Consider the following 17,253-nt stretch of genomic DNA (forward strand, 5'->3'; position numbering starts at 1 on the left):
GATTGTTTGATTGTTGGTTTATCAACGCCACTTTTAGAAAGCGCCTCTTTTAGCGCCACTTTTGGTGCTATTTCGTGGCGGCCAGTTTTTATTGGTGGGGGAAACCGAAGTGATCGTAAAAAAACACCGACTTCGACAGGAAAACTCTTAAATAAAGATTGGAGTAAACGGAGGGCATCCGCACGGTAGGGGTTTGAACTCCCAACCACAGTCTTGACTGGCTAGTGAATACAGTAGTAGTAATACGTATACCACTTTGCCATCGAGGCCCCCTAAAACCAACCAATGATAAACTAAACATACAAGCAATGTCCACTCTTTATACAAGAAACAAATTGAAAAACAGACTTCCCATATCAACACTAATCAAATGAGCTACGAAAATACTTTCGTTTTAATTTTCAATGAATGGGTCGTACATTTTACATTGCTCTTAGGACAAATAATATGCCAAGGTCATCTGCCCGTATAACGCATGACGACACAAATGATATGTCATGGTCATTAGCCCGTATAACGCAGGATGACACATATGATATGTCATGGTCATTAGCCCGTATAACGCATGACGACACAAATGATATGTCATGGTCATTAGCCCGTATAACGCAGGATGACACATATGATATGTCGAGGTCATTAGCCCGTATAACGCAGGATGACACATATGATATGTCATGGTCATTAGTCCGTATAACGCATGACGACACAAATGATATGTCATGGTCATTAGCCCGTATAACGCAGGATGACACAAATGATATGTCATGGTCATTAGCCCGTATAACGCATGACGACACAAATGATATGTCATGGTCATTAGCCCGTATAACGCAGGATGACACATATGATATGTCGAGGTCATTAGCCCGTATAACGCATGACGACACAAATGATATGTCATGGTCATTAGCCCGTATAACGCAGGATGACACAAATGATATGTCATAGTCATTAGCCCGTATAACGCAGGATGACACAAATGATATGTCATGGTCATTAGCCCGTATAACGCAGGATGACACATATGATATGTCGAGGTCATTAGCCCGTATAACGCAGGATGACACAAATGATATGTCATGGTCATTAGCCCGTATAACGCAGGATGACACAAATGATATGTCATGGTCATTAGCCCGTATAACGCAGGATGACACATATGATATGTCATGGTCATTAGCCCGTATAACGCAGGACGTCACACATGATATGTCATGGTCATTAACCGTATAACGCAGGATGACACATATGATATGTCGAGGTCATTAGCCAGTATAACGCAGGACGACACAAATAATGTCGAAGGTCATCTGCTTGTATAACGCCGGATGACACAAAAGATATTTCAAGGTCATCTGCCCGTTAAACCCAGGACGACACATATATATCATATGTCATGGTCATCTGCTTGTATAACGCATGACGACCCAAATGATATGTGAAGTTCGTCTGCCCCTATAATGCAGAACGACACAATTGATATATCAAGGTCATCTGTCCGTATAACGCAGGACGACATAATTGTAATTCAAAGGTCATCTGCTCGTAAAATGCAGGGCGACACAAATGATATGTGAAGGTCATCTGCCCGTATAACGCAGTGACGACACAAATGATATGTCAAGGTCATATGCCCGTCTAACGCAGGATGACACATAGGATATATCATGGTCATCTGCTTGTATAACGCAGACGACACAAATGATATGCCAAGGTCATTTGCCCGTATAACGCAGGACGTCACACATGATATGTCAAGGTCATTAACCGTATAACGCAGGACGAAACAAATGATATGTCAAGGTCATATGCCCGTCTAACGCAGGATGACATACAGGATATATCATGGTCATCTGCTTGTATAACGCAGGACGACACAAATGATATGTCAAGGTCATTAACCGTATAACGCAGGAAATCACACATGATATGTCAAGGTCATTAACCGTATAACGCAGGACGACACAAATGATATGTCAAGGTCATTAACCGTATAACGCAGGACGTCACACATGATATGTCAAGGTCATTAACCGTATAACGCAGGACGTCACACATGATATGTCAAGGTCATTAACCGTATAACGCAGGACGTCACACATGATATGTCAAGGTCATTAACCGTATAACGCAGGACGTCACACATGATATGTCAAGGTCATTAACCGTATAACGCAGGACGTCACACATGATATGTCAAGGTCATTAACCGTATAACGCAGGACGACACAAATGATATGTCAAGGTCATATGCCCGTATAAAGTAGGACGACACAAATGACATTCAAACGTCAACTGGCCGTATAACACAGAACGACACAAATGATATATGTCAAGGTCATCTGCTTGTATAACGCACACATCAATAACATATCCATAGAAAACACGTGAAAAGAAGTATCATAACCCCCCCCCCCCCCCCAACCCCCCCTTCCAACCCCAACCCCAACCACAACCACAACCCCCCTTCTCCAACGAAAAACTACCAAACTCCAAGTAAAATGCAAAATGGAAAGTCCCTAATTAAATGGGAAAAAAATCAATATCTCAAACACACCAAACGTGTAGAAGATATATGTCATATTCCTATCTCGGTACAGGCATTTTCTAATGTAGAAGATGGTAGATTAAGCCTAGTTTTATAGCTAGCTAAACATCTCACTGCATTTATTCCAAGACATAGAAAAATAAAAGGATGTGGTATCATAATCATACACGATTTCCAGTGAGACAACTCTCCACCAGAGACTAAAACAACGTAAATTTTAGCCAGTAGCAGTTATCGACAATGAGTAAAACTAATACCACATATCCATTTGCAAAAGGTCGTATACGTTTTTAATCAAGTCGTGTATTTCTGATGATGTAACAATATTTGTATAGTAGATTTTGGCATATATATAATTTAGTATAAATGACCAAAAGGACTTACCAAAAAAAAAAAATTTTAGACGGAAAATTATGTTATGTTGTTATAGATATAAATTATCTAATTTGTTCAATTATATGCTAATCTTTGATTTTGAATATACCAAAAATGCGAAAGTAATATATCAATAAACTGAAATTAATTTTTAACCTTTCTTTAATATGAATTTAGTGCAAAATGAAAGGCAAGGTTAATATATGATGATTAAATACGTACACATCTTAATGTATAATCATCAAATAAAAGCTGTTTTAGGGTGATATTGTGTACACAAACCAACAAAGACTTAGAAAACAAGTACCTGCCTTTTGATCCGAAGGTAATTGAATGGAGAAAAAGGGAAGGCTTGTGTGCCAACATCAAATATACCCTTAGATAAAGCTTTCAGATGACCAGTTAAATAGAGTTTAATTCCCTTTCTCTTTCTTTGAACTTATAAATGTTATTTAAAATCTCCATTGAAAGTAAAGAATAAGCTGTTGGATCTCAATGTCGGAGACGCACCTCCCCAACAACGCCCCCTTGTATTATTCCCTAACAACGCCCCCTTTTATTCATTCTTTGTGCTACGTTTTTTAATAACGATAAATACATGAATATACAGCTTCAAAAGAAGGAAACCTCTGTTGAATAAATATGTGACCGTCTTTGAAGTCTGTGGTAGCTGTTATCAAAAGTAATATCTAATAAAATAAACATATAAATAAGGAAGGTCAGCTCTGTGTGTCTATTGTATTTTGGTTGGGTTTTTTCTCGTCCTAAGAACCGATTTTGTGAGTCAAACCCTTATCAGTTGATTATAACATATGTTTTCTAGTGTTGTACTGTTACACCACTGTCCTAGGTTCGGTGCAGAGTGCGGATCCAGTCATTTTAAAGGGGGTGTTCCTAATCCAGGACAAAGAGGGGGTCCAACTACGTGTCCCCATTCAAATGCCATGATCGTCCAAGAAAACGGGGGTTCCAACCCCCGGTTCCCCTCTCCCTGGATCCGCCACTGAAATTGTATGGTAGTACCTTGTTTGATGGGTAATAACTTGTACAGTAGAGCCTTGTTTGATATGCAATAAATAATACGATAATACCTGGTTCTGTGCATTGCTCGATGTGAATCAAATTGTGCAGTAATGCCTTGAGTGATTGGCAGTAAATTATGCAGTAATGCCTTTCTCGATGTGCAGTAAATTGTGCAGTTATACCTTGATCAATGGGCAGTAAATTGTACAGAAATGCCTTCCTCGATGTGCAGTAAATTGTGCAGTATTACCTTGATCGATGGGCAGTAAATTGTACAGAAATGCCTTCCTCGATGTGCAGTAAATTATGCAGTAATACCTTGATCGATAGGCAGTAAATTGTACAGTAATGCCTTCCTCGATGTGCAGTAAATTGTGCAGTATTACCTTGATCGATGGGCAGTAAATTGTACAGAAATGCCTTCCTCGATGTGCAGTAAATTGTGCAGTAATACCTTGATTGATGAACAGTAAATTGTGCAGTAATACCTTGATCTATGGGCAGTAAAATGTACAGAAATGCCTTCCTCGATGTGCAGTAAATTGTGCAGTAATACCTTGATCGATGGGCAGTAAATTGTACAGAAATGCCTTCCTCGATGTGCAGTAAATTGCAGTAATATCTTGATCGATGGGCAGTAAATTGTACAAAAATGCCTCGTTCTATGTGCAGCATTTTTTGCACTAGTGTCTTTTTCGATTTGAAATCACTTGTACAGTAGTGCTGTTTAATATGCAATAAAATAGTACGATAATACCTGGTTCAGTGCCTTGCTCGATGTTCAGTAAATTGTGCAGTAAATTGTGCAGTAATACCTTGATCGATGGACAGTAAATTGTACAGAAATGCCTTGTTCTATATTCATTATTTTTTTTTGCAGTAGTGTCTAGTTTGGTGTGAAATGAATTGTAAAGAAATGCTTTGTTCTACATGCAGTATTTAAACAGTAATGCCTTGTTTTTGGTGTACAGTATTTGTACAGTCATGCATGTCTTGTTTTAAGTATACAGTAAAGTGTACAGTAGTGCCTTGTTCGGTGTGCAATAATTGTACAGTAGTGCCTTGTTCGGTGTGCAATAATTGTACAGTAGTGCCTTGTTCGGTGTGCAATATTTGTACAGAAGTGCCTTGTTTGGTGTGCAATAATTGTATATACAGGTGCACTTTCTTCTCTGTGGAGTAATTTATACAGTAAACCCTGAACGGTAAGAACTTATTTTGACCCTTGAACGTCAAGACTTCTTTTTAACCCCTGAACGGTAATATGAGTACTTCATTTTGACCCCAGGGGTATATATGTTTTGTATGTCGCAAGTCTGCCTGTTGAACACTAACGGTAAGACATCATTTTGACCCCTTAACGTCACGACTTCCTTTTGTCCCCTGAACGGAAAGACTTCTTTTTGACCCGTGACCGCTTGTCTACCTTTTAACCCTAACGGTTAGGCTTCATTTTGACCCCTGAACAGCAAGACTTCCTATTGATTCCTGAATGCATGGTAAGACCTCATTTTGACCCCTTAAAGTCACGACTTCCTTTTGAACCCTGAAAGGTAAGACTTTATTAAGACCCCTGAACTGCAATATTTCCTCATCAGTGATATTGTTTGCATTAAATTAGTGGAGAATAAAGGCTTTTTCCCCTGGAGAAAAATCCCAATTTGAAAAAAAAATGGCTTAAAATTATTCCCAAAAAGACAACTTTTTTCCCAAACAGTGCAGTCTTAGTAGTAATTGTGCATAAATACAAACTGAAAAACACTCTTTTAAACATTTTCCATGGCTGAAATGACTATATGTGAAGATTTGAGGGTCTATTTATGAATAATCACTGACAAAATGGGGTCTTATTTCAAAGCAAGGGTAGATTCTTGGAAAATAGAAGTTTCAGTCAAATTTTTGGTTTATTTAAAATTTCCCAATTTGATGAAAATGACGCATATTTTCCCAATAAAAAAGGGTAGAGGTAGTTTTGAAAAAAGCCAACAATATCACTGCTCATTTAAAACTGACCGTTACAACTTCCTTTTGAACACCCTTTTTGTATGTGTATGCTTATTTCATCAATAAACGGGATTCAAAAGGAAGTCTCTCCTTTTGAACTTAATACAACTTGAATCACTCTTTCGAACTTTAGAAATTAGATCATTCTGATTTAAAACAACTCGCTGTTTTGAAGACAAATTCATAGTTGAAATTGCGCGGGTTTTTTTCTTCTATTTGGTAGAGTTGTTGTCTCTTAGACACATTCCCTTTTTTTTATTATTAAGACTCGTATCAATCAGAGTATTATACATGTGTATTGTTTAGATGTATGTCTATTGTTGAATGTTTTTTTATTTCAATGAAAGGGTACTTTTGGCATAGAACCCACGTTATTCATAGTATTACATTATGGGATCATAACACCCATTAGAACTAAAACCCGATCGACAATGAAATTGATCAACCCAATGGTTTTCAAGAGTAAAGTAATAAAATTATAATCTTATGGAGAGTTGTCTCATTGGCAATCATACCACATCTTCATTTTTTTATATTAATCCGAAAGAATTGTTTATTGGGAAGAAATTATCAAAACTACGACTTACAAAAAACACTGCACTGGCGGGATAACTTCAGATTTTTGTCGGCTTAAACAGGTGGAGTTGTCTGAAATTGTTTTAAACAAGAGATAAACAAAATGCAAAGAGAGAGGCAAGAGATAACAAAGGGACATTCAAGGTCGAGGTCAACAAAATCAGACAAACAGAAGTACTCAAAATCCAACGTAGAAAACTAAAGACTAAGCCACACAAACCATACTAATAACTAGGGGTGATCTCAGGAATGGTAAGCAGATCCTGCTCCACATGGGCACGTGTCGCGTTGCTCATGTTCGTACAAACTCGGTAAATAGTCTTATCCGGTAGGTCACATTCGACGGTATTGTAATAACAACATTTTGAACATATCTGCTAGCATCTGTGAAACAGATAGTCCATAACGGCCAACCGAATGGCGATGGTGTTCGTATAATTTACGATGAGATGTTTTCAACTTCACCATTTTGAACTCTTGGTTTAATAGCTTTCTTGTGAGCATCAACCTCTATCAAGGAACTCATCATAGGAAATACAAGCCCTTAATATCATATCAACTTGGATAACTTTATATGATCTTCAAGAAGAAAGTGTCGGCATAATCCTCCATGCCATCGACGACAACTTGCAGGTAAGACATTTTGCATTTGTGTGATCCATGATAGATTTGTGTCGACTTGAACATCTAATTGATCGCCTAAAAGAATCTTGAACAAAATATAAAATGCATTCTTTAAAGTTTATCTAAATAAATATTTATTTCAAAAATAAAACTTAAACAGCAATATAAAAGCACTAGTTTCCATACAGCACTTTGGTAATAGACTATTTTCACTTTTCAAGATGAGACATCGACACTGTCGTCGAAACTGTCGGATTCATCATCGATGCCATCCACATCAACATCCTCGTCTTCTGATTGGTCTCTTTCAACTTCCGTTTCTTGATCTTTTACGCGTTTCGTATCATGTGTTTTTAAATGTTTACTCAAATGATCACTTCTCATAAATCGTTTACCACATTCTTTACAGCCAAATCTCTTTTCGCCCGTATGAGTTCGCAAATGTCGTTGAAGTTCGTCAGATCTTGTGAAACTTTTCCCACAAAATAACCAGTTACAGACGAATGGACGTTCCCCAGAATGCCATCGTAAATGTGCTTTTAAATGTGATGTTTTACCATAAACCTTGCCACATCCGGGTATGTGACAAATATGTTGTTTCTTTTTAGAAGGGTTGTCAGATCCTTTGGAGTTTTGACAGTTTGGACACCTGCAGCGACGACAACGTCGGGTCGGTGCTATTATCGGTCGGACATTTTGTAGCATAGTAGCAAGCTGATTTCGGTATTGTATGTCCCCCATTCTACCTGACACAGCTATCTCAGACGCTCCAAAAAGTTTCATTTCCGGTAACTGAGTTTGGGGAGACTGCACGCTCCACCACGGTATTTCTGCTTCCGTTGCAGCTGGTGGCGACATCTGTTGTGAAGATATCGACATTCCAGGTGATGGCAATGGCGTCATTTGTGGTGATCGTAACAAAACATTAGAAGTCGGCTGAATAATTTGACCTCTTGTTGCAATCATGTTTTCATGGCGCATCCGCGCTTGGTGCATTTCATAACTGAAGTGTTCCCTCTGTAATTGCATTTCTCTTTGAATTTTCATATCGTGATAGTTTTGTGAGTTGATTTGTTGGGTAAGCTGATGTAATGGCGGTCTCATTTGTGATGTCATTTCCGGTAAACTATTACATTGCCAGTTCGTTTGCATATTATTAGGTGTTGGTTGTACAAGTCTTTGATCACAATTAATCCGTTGGGGTGGAGGCATATCAGCACATAAATAACGTAGTTCACTTCCAAAATTTTCTGCTACATGGCTCTGAAATTTATATAAAAAAAAGAGAATTTAAAATTAATTGCTCGATGAAGTAAACTAAACAATATTATGAAAAACAAAATGTCCAATAGAATATTCGATAAGTGATTATTTGTTCAACGGCCAGTGGCAAATATTTCATGTATCAGAACGAAAAAACACAGCAATAGTATATTTAGTTATACCGTACTGGCATGACTGGTTTTGCCGAGATGAATGGTGGCACATTTAGGACTGTCGCAGGAAAATGATATATGAACGGATTGATATAAAGCTTTTATTTGCGTATATTGCTTGCATTAAAAATCAAGAACATGTTAAGATGTTAATAGAAGCATGCATTGTTAAAAATCGACACACAGAGTCGTATTTTCATCCATATACATGTAATGTTCAGAAAGAGAAATGTCACCCAACCTATCTACACAGTATTCTGACATTGAAAAAAAAACTAAAACACTAACATCGTGCTTAGTGGAGAAGCAGCAAATTATACTATTTGTAGTCCGAGTTGTGGTCGGAAAAGAGGCGAATAGTCGTAATAGAGGATTGCATGACCTCCTATGGGTTTTTTTTAAAGAAGGGAGTGTTAGACAGAATCAACATATCCGAGATGTACTAGAGAAAAACAAAAATAATAAATAACAATATTTCTCCTACTCATTTTATACAAAGCAATTTTTCTTTGAAGGAATATTTGATATTGTGAAATTTCAAAAAGATATATCTTTAAATCGACTGCCTCTATCTAACATTGAATTTGATCTCGTTTATTGAATTTCATTGAAGTCTCGAATTTCAAACTTGATACCATCCGAATTTAGAATTTAGAATCAGAATTTGCAGGTCGCATTTCAGTTGATTGTGAAGTCGTCAATATCTATCCCTCTTGCTCAGCCCCAACACATACCCCGGGGCCCTCATCACCGACACTTTTTCAATTTTCTTTCGAAATTCGTTAGTTTTCTCGTTTGAATTATTGTGCATTGTCATTTTGGGGCCTTTTATAGCTGACTATGCGGTATTGGCTTTGCTCATTGTTGAAGGCCGTACGGTTACCTATAGTTGTTAATTTCTGTATCATTTTGGAATCTTGTGGTGAGTTGTTTCTTTGGCAATCATACCACATCTTCTTTCTTATATTAGTTGAAAAGTACAATGGAATAGAAATGCAATGTGTATAAGTATTTCAGCAAGTGTGTCCTCCTGAATAAAATTATAATTGTTTTTTTTGTTCTTGTTTATATTGTATATTTATGTTTATTTATAATATAAAAGATATATTATATAGTTGATAATTTTGTTTAATTACTTTGATCAATCTATGTAATCTAAAATATCTCATGTATTATTTTCTCTCACATGTATTATTTTTTTTTAAGTAAAAAGGTTTACCATGGAATCAAGTGTCATTTTAATACGTTATATTGTTTATCGTAAAAGCGAAATGTTTTAATACAAATATTTATGACTGTGTGTGGTCCAGAATCTTTTAAAGGAGAAAACAATAGTAATTCAACTTCTAAAAGCGTATATATGTTTTTGATATATTAATCTAAAATTTAACGATTTTGATAATGATGACAAATTCATCTTTCTAACGTCACGTGACTTTATACAACCATTTTAACATTAATGTTTAATCTCAGAAAATATATATATTGTGTATAGTAGAAAATACGTAGAAAATACATATATATTATTTTATTGAAAAAGCTTTGATTTGTACTTTTTTTAGACTGCGCATGAATGTTTATTGGATTTGGAAAAAAATGTTACAATAAATATGATTTTCTTCTAAAATATTGATTATTAATTACTTAACGTCCAGTGGCAAATATTTCATGCATGTTCAGGTCTTTTAAAATAAGATAAAATAAATCTCAAAGGAGAATCAAGTTTTAACGTTTACCTCGCTGTGTAAAATGTTCACGTTCAATAATTACTCTTTGGTTGTATAACAGGTGCGATTTCACGCGAGATTTCACGCTGTGTTTTCACACTTTATATAAATGATATTATTTATTCGACATCTTTTTACCAAAGGCATATTTACAAACATTTAGCTCAACTGTTAGGTTTCAATTAGGTTTCTTACGTTTATATAAAGGTAACCTCTAGGGGGTATAAGGTCACACTTTGATGTTTAGGAAGGCAAATTGATATTTAGTTAAATGAGTTATAACAAAATGTGTCTAAAATTTGTAAATTCCGGCGAACTGTTTTGTCACACTAAACAGCGATGTGAAAATTTAAATCTTTTTATTTTTTTTCCAATATAAATATGCATGGAGTTTATTGATAAATAAGTCATATAGGTAAATCATATTTCATATACTATAAAACCTTGACTAGATGTTTAATTGTCTGTTTCCAAAATATCGTGCATTAGTCATTTTGTACTTTTATATAATTTGAATAATTTAAGGAGAAAATCAAGGGCACTCTTTTTGTTGGAAAAAATGGTTGATTATTTTGGAAATCACTGGATCGGGCCCCCCTCTTAAGCATTCAGTGCCCCTACTCCCTTATTCATGAAAATTTATGGTTCCGCCAATAAATAGATACATTACATATCAACAGAATCCTACCCCATTGCTAAATACTTAATAAAATAATAACACATAGATTATTTTGCATTCTTGTCATTTTTCAAAAAGATACACAATTTATATTGTCTTCAATCTTATTGAAAAAGTCTAAAAGAAAAATTAGATGCAATCTTTAATATATAAATTACCCTTATTAAGTTATTTTAACCTGCTATATAGTATGATATAAAGCTCAAATTAATTTAGAGATTTAAATGACTGATCTAAGACTTTCTAACTGATGCAGTTTATACAAATAGTTTTAATGTGTCAATTTTTTTGCGTCGTTTGGGACGTATTTTTTATTTATATGTATATATATGTTTACCCAAAAACATAATGTTAAATCATATGATATCTTTTTCTTTTCAAACGATTATTAGTTCTTCAATTGTCATATTTTGCACCAAGTAAAATACCGCACAACATTTATTGCTAAAATAATGAGAAAACAGAAATAATTAGTTTAACATTACATGTATAAATGCAGCCTTCTGTACAATTTATTTTACTGATACTCGTTGTAATAAAACCATTAGTATTCTATAATAATCATTCAACAGGGGTCGCGCGACGGTTATGTCATGTAACGTCACGCGCGGTTATGTCATTTAACGTCACGAGCAATGATGTCATCACATACTAATGTCACGCGCTTTGTTAAATAAAATACTTAATTATTCTTGAATTCTTGACATGTTATAAAGTAATTTTTCATATTAATTTTTGTGTTTAATTTTAAAAATACAATAAATGGTTATTTTTTATGGGAGTAGCTGCCTTGTTTTGGGTTATTTAACCATTTACACCGACACCACCTCCAAACAATTATCTGAAACCCTACAAACAATTAATTAATCAAAACAAAGTATTTGATTTCTTAAAACCTGAGACTACTATAACACACTGTTAAAACGGAACAATCAATTAAAAAATGGAAATCAATAAAAAAAAAAAAAAAAAATTAAGTTTTCAAATTTATTTATTTTTTAAATGATTGTAATAAACTGATTGATCCATAAGTGGTGCTATATATTTTTATACGAATACAAATATTTATAATAGCATTGCAAAGTGAAAAAGTTCATCAACTTGGTATTTAGTTTTTAAAAAGTAATGTATGCGTTATTATAGATAAACAGTAGACCCCTATTAAAGAACTACAATTATAATTCCTTAAAGTGTTATTATACAGGTCATAAGCAGATCTTTACTTCAGAACTACCGTTAATATCCATATTAATTAATATTATAATACATATTTCCAATCTTACCGGAAAATAATGCAGAGCTTGAGGAGTAGCAATAACCGTCGCCATCATTTATAATTACTCCAACTATTCATCAGACATCTAAATACCGAAGTGTGATTTTTGGCAATATACAACGACATTAAATGTGTAATAGCTCGTTAAAACGTATATTCCCCTCCCAAAACTCCGCATTTTTCTCATGAAATAGTGTATTAAACTTATTACCTTAGATCTTCCGTCAGCCAATCGTATCGTGTTATTATCTCTTTGATGTTTACCGCCGGCCAATTGTAATCAATATTAAGGAGGGTTTTAGGATATTAAATCCTTTCAGCCCATATGCTTCTTAAGAAAGTTTGTTGACACGTATAATAGCAGCGATTATGTATTGTTATTTCTGAGGTTGTCCGGGGCGGGGAACTAATCGCCTCGCGGCCAGTTTACACATACAAATAATTGGATCTAAAACATCAAAGGAATTTACCGACACTTTATTCAGGTGTAAAAGGCACGTGGTATATCTTTCATTTACCTGTTCAAATCTTAATTCTTTTGAGGTTTGTATATGAGATATCCGTTTGATGAAGTTTGTCACTTGATAAAGTGTATATCTGAGGATTCACTAGTTAGATACGTACTTTGAGTGAAGGAATTACCGACTCAATCTGTGTGGTTATATATCATAGTAAAGTGGAGATGAAATTCCAAATTAGTGTCTCATTTCCATCCATCTATGCAAAAGATATACTGTCTATTTTTCAGTTTTGAGATTTATTGGTGATCAATGCCGCTTTAAACACTGTTGGCTATATTGTGACTGCACCTTTAGGAGTAGTCCGAATAATTATGACTTCTTGAAGGCTATTTTTTGTATTGCTTTGACGCCTTACTACATCGCAGTCGACGCAATAAAGCGTCAAACCAAAAGATAAAATAGTCTTTCAAGAGTCTAAATAATTTGGACTTACTTGAAGGATAATTGATTTTAAAATGGTCAGTAATCATCAATACTTAGAGAATTAACAGGTCCAAATTCAGTTGCGGATCCAGGGGTGGAAAAGGGGGGATTTTTTTTTTTTTACGATCAATGCTTTTCAATGGAGATATATGGTTGGAACCCTCCTTTATCCTGGGTTGGAACCCCCTTTTTTACGATGAATGCTTTTGAATGTGGACATACAATCGAAAACCTCATTTATCCCCTTTTTTGGACAAGTAATACATGAGAATGGGAGCATATAGTTCGACCCCCCGTTTTACTCTTGGTTGGAACCCCACCTCCTTTTTTAAATGGCTGGATTCGCCCGTGTATCCTTAGTTGGAACACTCCTTTATCCTAGGTTTGAACCTCCTTTTTCGTACGATCAATGCTTTTGAATGGGGAAATATTACAAAAAGTACAAGATTATCAGGAAAAGCTCCACTCTTATGTAACCTCACCAGAGCGAACATAGTCTATACGACACTTCTACAAAGTGATTTGAAGACACTGATCGTAACAAAGCTCCACCCCTTTTGTTACCTCACAAGAGAATACTTAGTCTATATGACACTTCTACAAAGCTGATTTGAATACACCAAATGTAACACATATCTTCTAAATCTACTGATCTATTGAATATTATACAACTTCAAACAACAAAGTTAAAAGCAACATTGATCTTCAGTGTACTTGATCTCGACAGGGGATATGGTCATATCTTATTAGAAAATCACTAATAAACTGAACCAATTATTACTCCAGTATTAAAGGTAAAAACTCTAAAGGATATTAGTACATATTTAGGATGGGTGTTTTATTGCAGAACTTACAAACGTAAAAAATACGTATATAAATATAACGAATTTAAAGTACAACAACCAATTCGACACATTTTCTCTTTAGTCACGGAAAAAAAATGAGAATAGAAATGGGGAATGTGTCAAAGAGACAACAACCCGACCATAGAAATAACGACAGCAGAAGGTCACTAATAGGTCTTCAATGTAGCAAAAAAATCGAAAAATTCCTGCACCCGGAGGCGTCCTTTCATGACCTCCATACTAATTTCCAAATTGTACACAAGAAACTAAAATTAAAATAATACAAGACTAACAAGTCTGGTATATAGTTGTCTCGTTTGTAATCGAACCACAACTCCTTGTTCTTATATTTAAAATACGTTCAATACACTATGTTGTGCCACCGTCTCCTTAAAGAGGTTAAAAAAAATATGCACGAATATTGATCAATTGATAATGAACGTCCAGTGGCAAATATCAGCACGGGAAAGAAAAGTGATAATGCCATTTTTCAAATCGATATTTCAATCCGACCACGACCTCTCATACTTGTAGGTTACGTACACTGAGGTAGTTCATGTTAGCAGGACAAATACGAATCTGACACAAATTTACCACATATAGTTTTAACACCTGATATCTATAAGATTATTTTTTATCTTCTGTAGTTCTCTTAACATTATTTGGTCGTTTGTTTGCTGTTTTATGAGTGATACTAAACATCTCTTTTACTCCGTGGATATAGTCGTTGCGTTACTATCTCACTAATCTGTTTCATTCAGTTATTTGTGTCGTTCGGTAGCTGTCTAAAAAAAACATCTGAAAATAAGGAAATGTGGTAAAAAGCCAATGAGACAACTACTAGTATCCATCAAAGTGAAGATTAAGTGCATGTAAGCAATTATAGGTAACCGTACTGCCTCTAACAATGATAAAAAGTAAAATAAAAGAAGATTACTGATCTCCGAGGAAAATTCAAAACGGAAAGTCCGTAATCAAATGGCAAAATTAAATGATAAAACCCCATTAAATGAATAGACAACAACTGTCATAATCTTGACTTGGTACAGGCATTTTCAAATGTAGAAATTGGTGGATTAAACCTGGTTTTATAGCGCGGAACCTCTCACTTGTACGACAGTCACATCGATTTCCATTATATTGACAATGATGCGTGAAAAAAATGTCACAAATAGGGGTACAAAAACAACACGGACCCCACCAAAAATTAGGATGATTACATGTGCTCCGGAAGGGGAAGCAGATCCTGCTCCACATGTGGCATCTGTCGTGTTGCTCATGTTGTACAAAGTCGGTAAATAGTCTTAATTCGGTAGGTCACATTCGTGAAAAGGGAAGGGGATTTTTTTTACGACATAATGGACATATCGAAAGGCCGTACGATGACCTATAGTTGTTAATGTCTGTGTCATTTTGGTCTCTTGTGGACAGTTGTATTATTGGCAATCATACCACATCTTCTTTTTTTATAAATCGAAAAACCCATATTACATTTTTGTACATGTATACAGTCCGCTATAAAATGCTGACTAAACGGTATATACAATGTATGCATGTGGCTGTCTCATTCACGTATACTCGTATCTGTTTTATTCAGTTATTTGTATTATTGGATCAATGCCTTAAGTTATTACAGTATACCCAATATCCTTAATTGTTATTTAGTTATATATTCGTTTGTTGCAGTAACCAATTACCTATTATATGACTTATTCTGTTATCTGTGTTTTGATTGGTGTTTTATTCTATTATCTGTGTCGTTTGGTTGGTGTTTCATTCTGTTATCTGTGTTTTGATTGGTGTTTCATTCTGTTATCTGTGTTTTGATTGGTGTTTTATTCTATTATCTGTGTCGTTTGGTTGGTGTTTCATTCTGTTATCTGTGTTTTGATTGGTGTTTCATTCTGTTATCTGTATTTTGATTGGTGTTTTACTCTGTTATCTGTGTTTTGATTGGTGTTTTATTCTATTATCTGTGTCGTTTGGTTGGTGTTTCATTCTGTTATCTGTGTTTTGATTGGTGTTTCATTCTGTTATCTGTGTTTTGATTGGTGTTTTATTCTATTATCTGTGTCGTTTGGTTGGTGTTTCATTCTGTTATCTGTGTTTTGATTGGTGTTTCATTCTGTTATCTGTATTTTGATTGGTGTTTTACTCTGTTATCTGTGTTTTGATTGGTGTTTTATTCTATTATCTGTGTCGTTTGGTTGGTGTTTCATTCTGTTATCTGTGTTTTGATTGGTGTTTTATTCTGTTTACTGTGTTTTGATTGGTGTTTTATTCTATTATCTGTGTCGTTTGGTTGGTGTTTCATTCTGTTATCTGTGTTTTGATTGGTGTTTTATTCTGTTATCTGTGTCGTTAAGTTGGTGTTTTATTCTGTTATCTGTGTCGTTTGGTTGGTGTTTTATTCTGTTATCTGTGTCGTTAAGTTGGTGTTTTATTCTGTTATCTGTGTCGTTTGGTTGGTGTTTTATTCTGTTATCTGTGTCGTTAAGTTGCTGTTTTATGCAGTTATCTGTGTCGTTTGGTTGGTGTTTTATTCTGTTATCTGTGTCGCTAAGTTGCTGTTTTATTCTGTTATCTGTGTCGTTAAGTTGGTGTTTTATTCTGTTATCTGTGTCGTTTGGCTGGTGTTTTATTCTGTTATCTGTGTCGTTTGGTTGGTGTTTTATTCTGTTATCTGTGTCGTTTGGTTGGTGTTTTATTCTGTTATCTGTGTCGTTAAGTTGGTGTTTTATGCAGTTATTTGTGTCGTTAAGTTGGTGTTTTATTCTGTTATCTGTGTCGTTAAGTTGCTGTTTTATACAGTTATTTGTGTCGTTAAGTTAGTGTTTTATTCTGTTTTCTGTGTCGTTTGGTTGGTGTTTTATTCTGTTATCTGTGTCGCTAAGTTGGTGTTTTATTCTGTCATCTGTGTCGTTAAGTTGGTGTTTTATTCTGTTATTTGTGTCGTAAAGTTGGTGTTTTATTCTGTTATCTGTGTCGTTAAGTTGCTGTTTTATACAGTTATTTGTGTCGTTAAGTTGGTGTTTTATTCTGTTATCTGTGTCGTTTGGTTGGTGTTTTATTCTGTTATCTGTGTCGCTAAGTTGCTGTTTTATTCTGTTATCTGTGTCGTTAAGTTGGTGTTTTATTCTGTTATCTGTGTCGTTTGGTTGGTGTTTTATTCTGTTATCTGTGTCGTTTGGTT

At 35.0% G+C, this 17,253-nt stretch overlaps 1 protein-coding gene across 1 annotated transcript; it reads right to left on the reverse strand.

Moving 5' to 3' along the window:
* Nucleotides 1–7,316: 7,316 nt before the first annotated feature.
* LOC134694814 (transcription factor Sp5-like) lies at nucleotides 7,317–12,481 on the reverse strand. The gene is made up of 2 exons (XM_063555878.1): nucleotides 12,279–12,481; nucleotides 7,317–8,416 (listed from the first exon to the last, which is right to left on the reverse strand). The coding sequence occupies exons 1-2, from the start codon at nucleotides 12,324–12,326 to the stop codon at nucleotides 7,370–7,372; spliced, it is 1,095 nt and encodes a 364-aa protein (XP_063411948.1). The 5' UTR covers nucleotides 12,327–12,481; the 3' UTR covers nucleotides 7,317–7,369.
* Between the last annotated feature and the right edge of the window lie 4,772 nt (nucleotides 12,482–17,253).

This window comes from Mytilus trossulus, chromosome 13 (genome assembly GCF_036588685.1).
Source record: "Mytilus trossulus isolate FHL-02 chromosome 13, PNRI_Mtr1.1.1.hap1, whole genome shotgun sequence".
NCBI classification, from domain to species: domain Eukaryota; kingdom Metazoa; phylum Mollusca; class Bivalvia; order Mytilida; family Mytilidae; genus Mytilus; species Mytilus trossulus.

Excerpts from the sequence above, each read along its gene's own strand:
- LOC134694814 (XM_063555878.1), bottom strand. The coding sequence starts at position 12,326 with ATGATGGCGACGGTTATTGCTACTCCTCAAGCTCTGCATTATTTTCCG. Across the intron at positions 8,417-12,278 it reads AAGCTCTGCATTATTTTCCG|AGCCATGTAGCAGAAAATTT; the intron begins GTAAGATTGGAA and ends TATAAATTTCAG.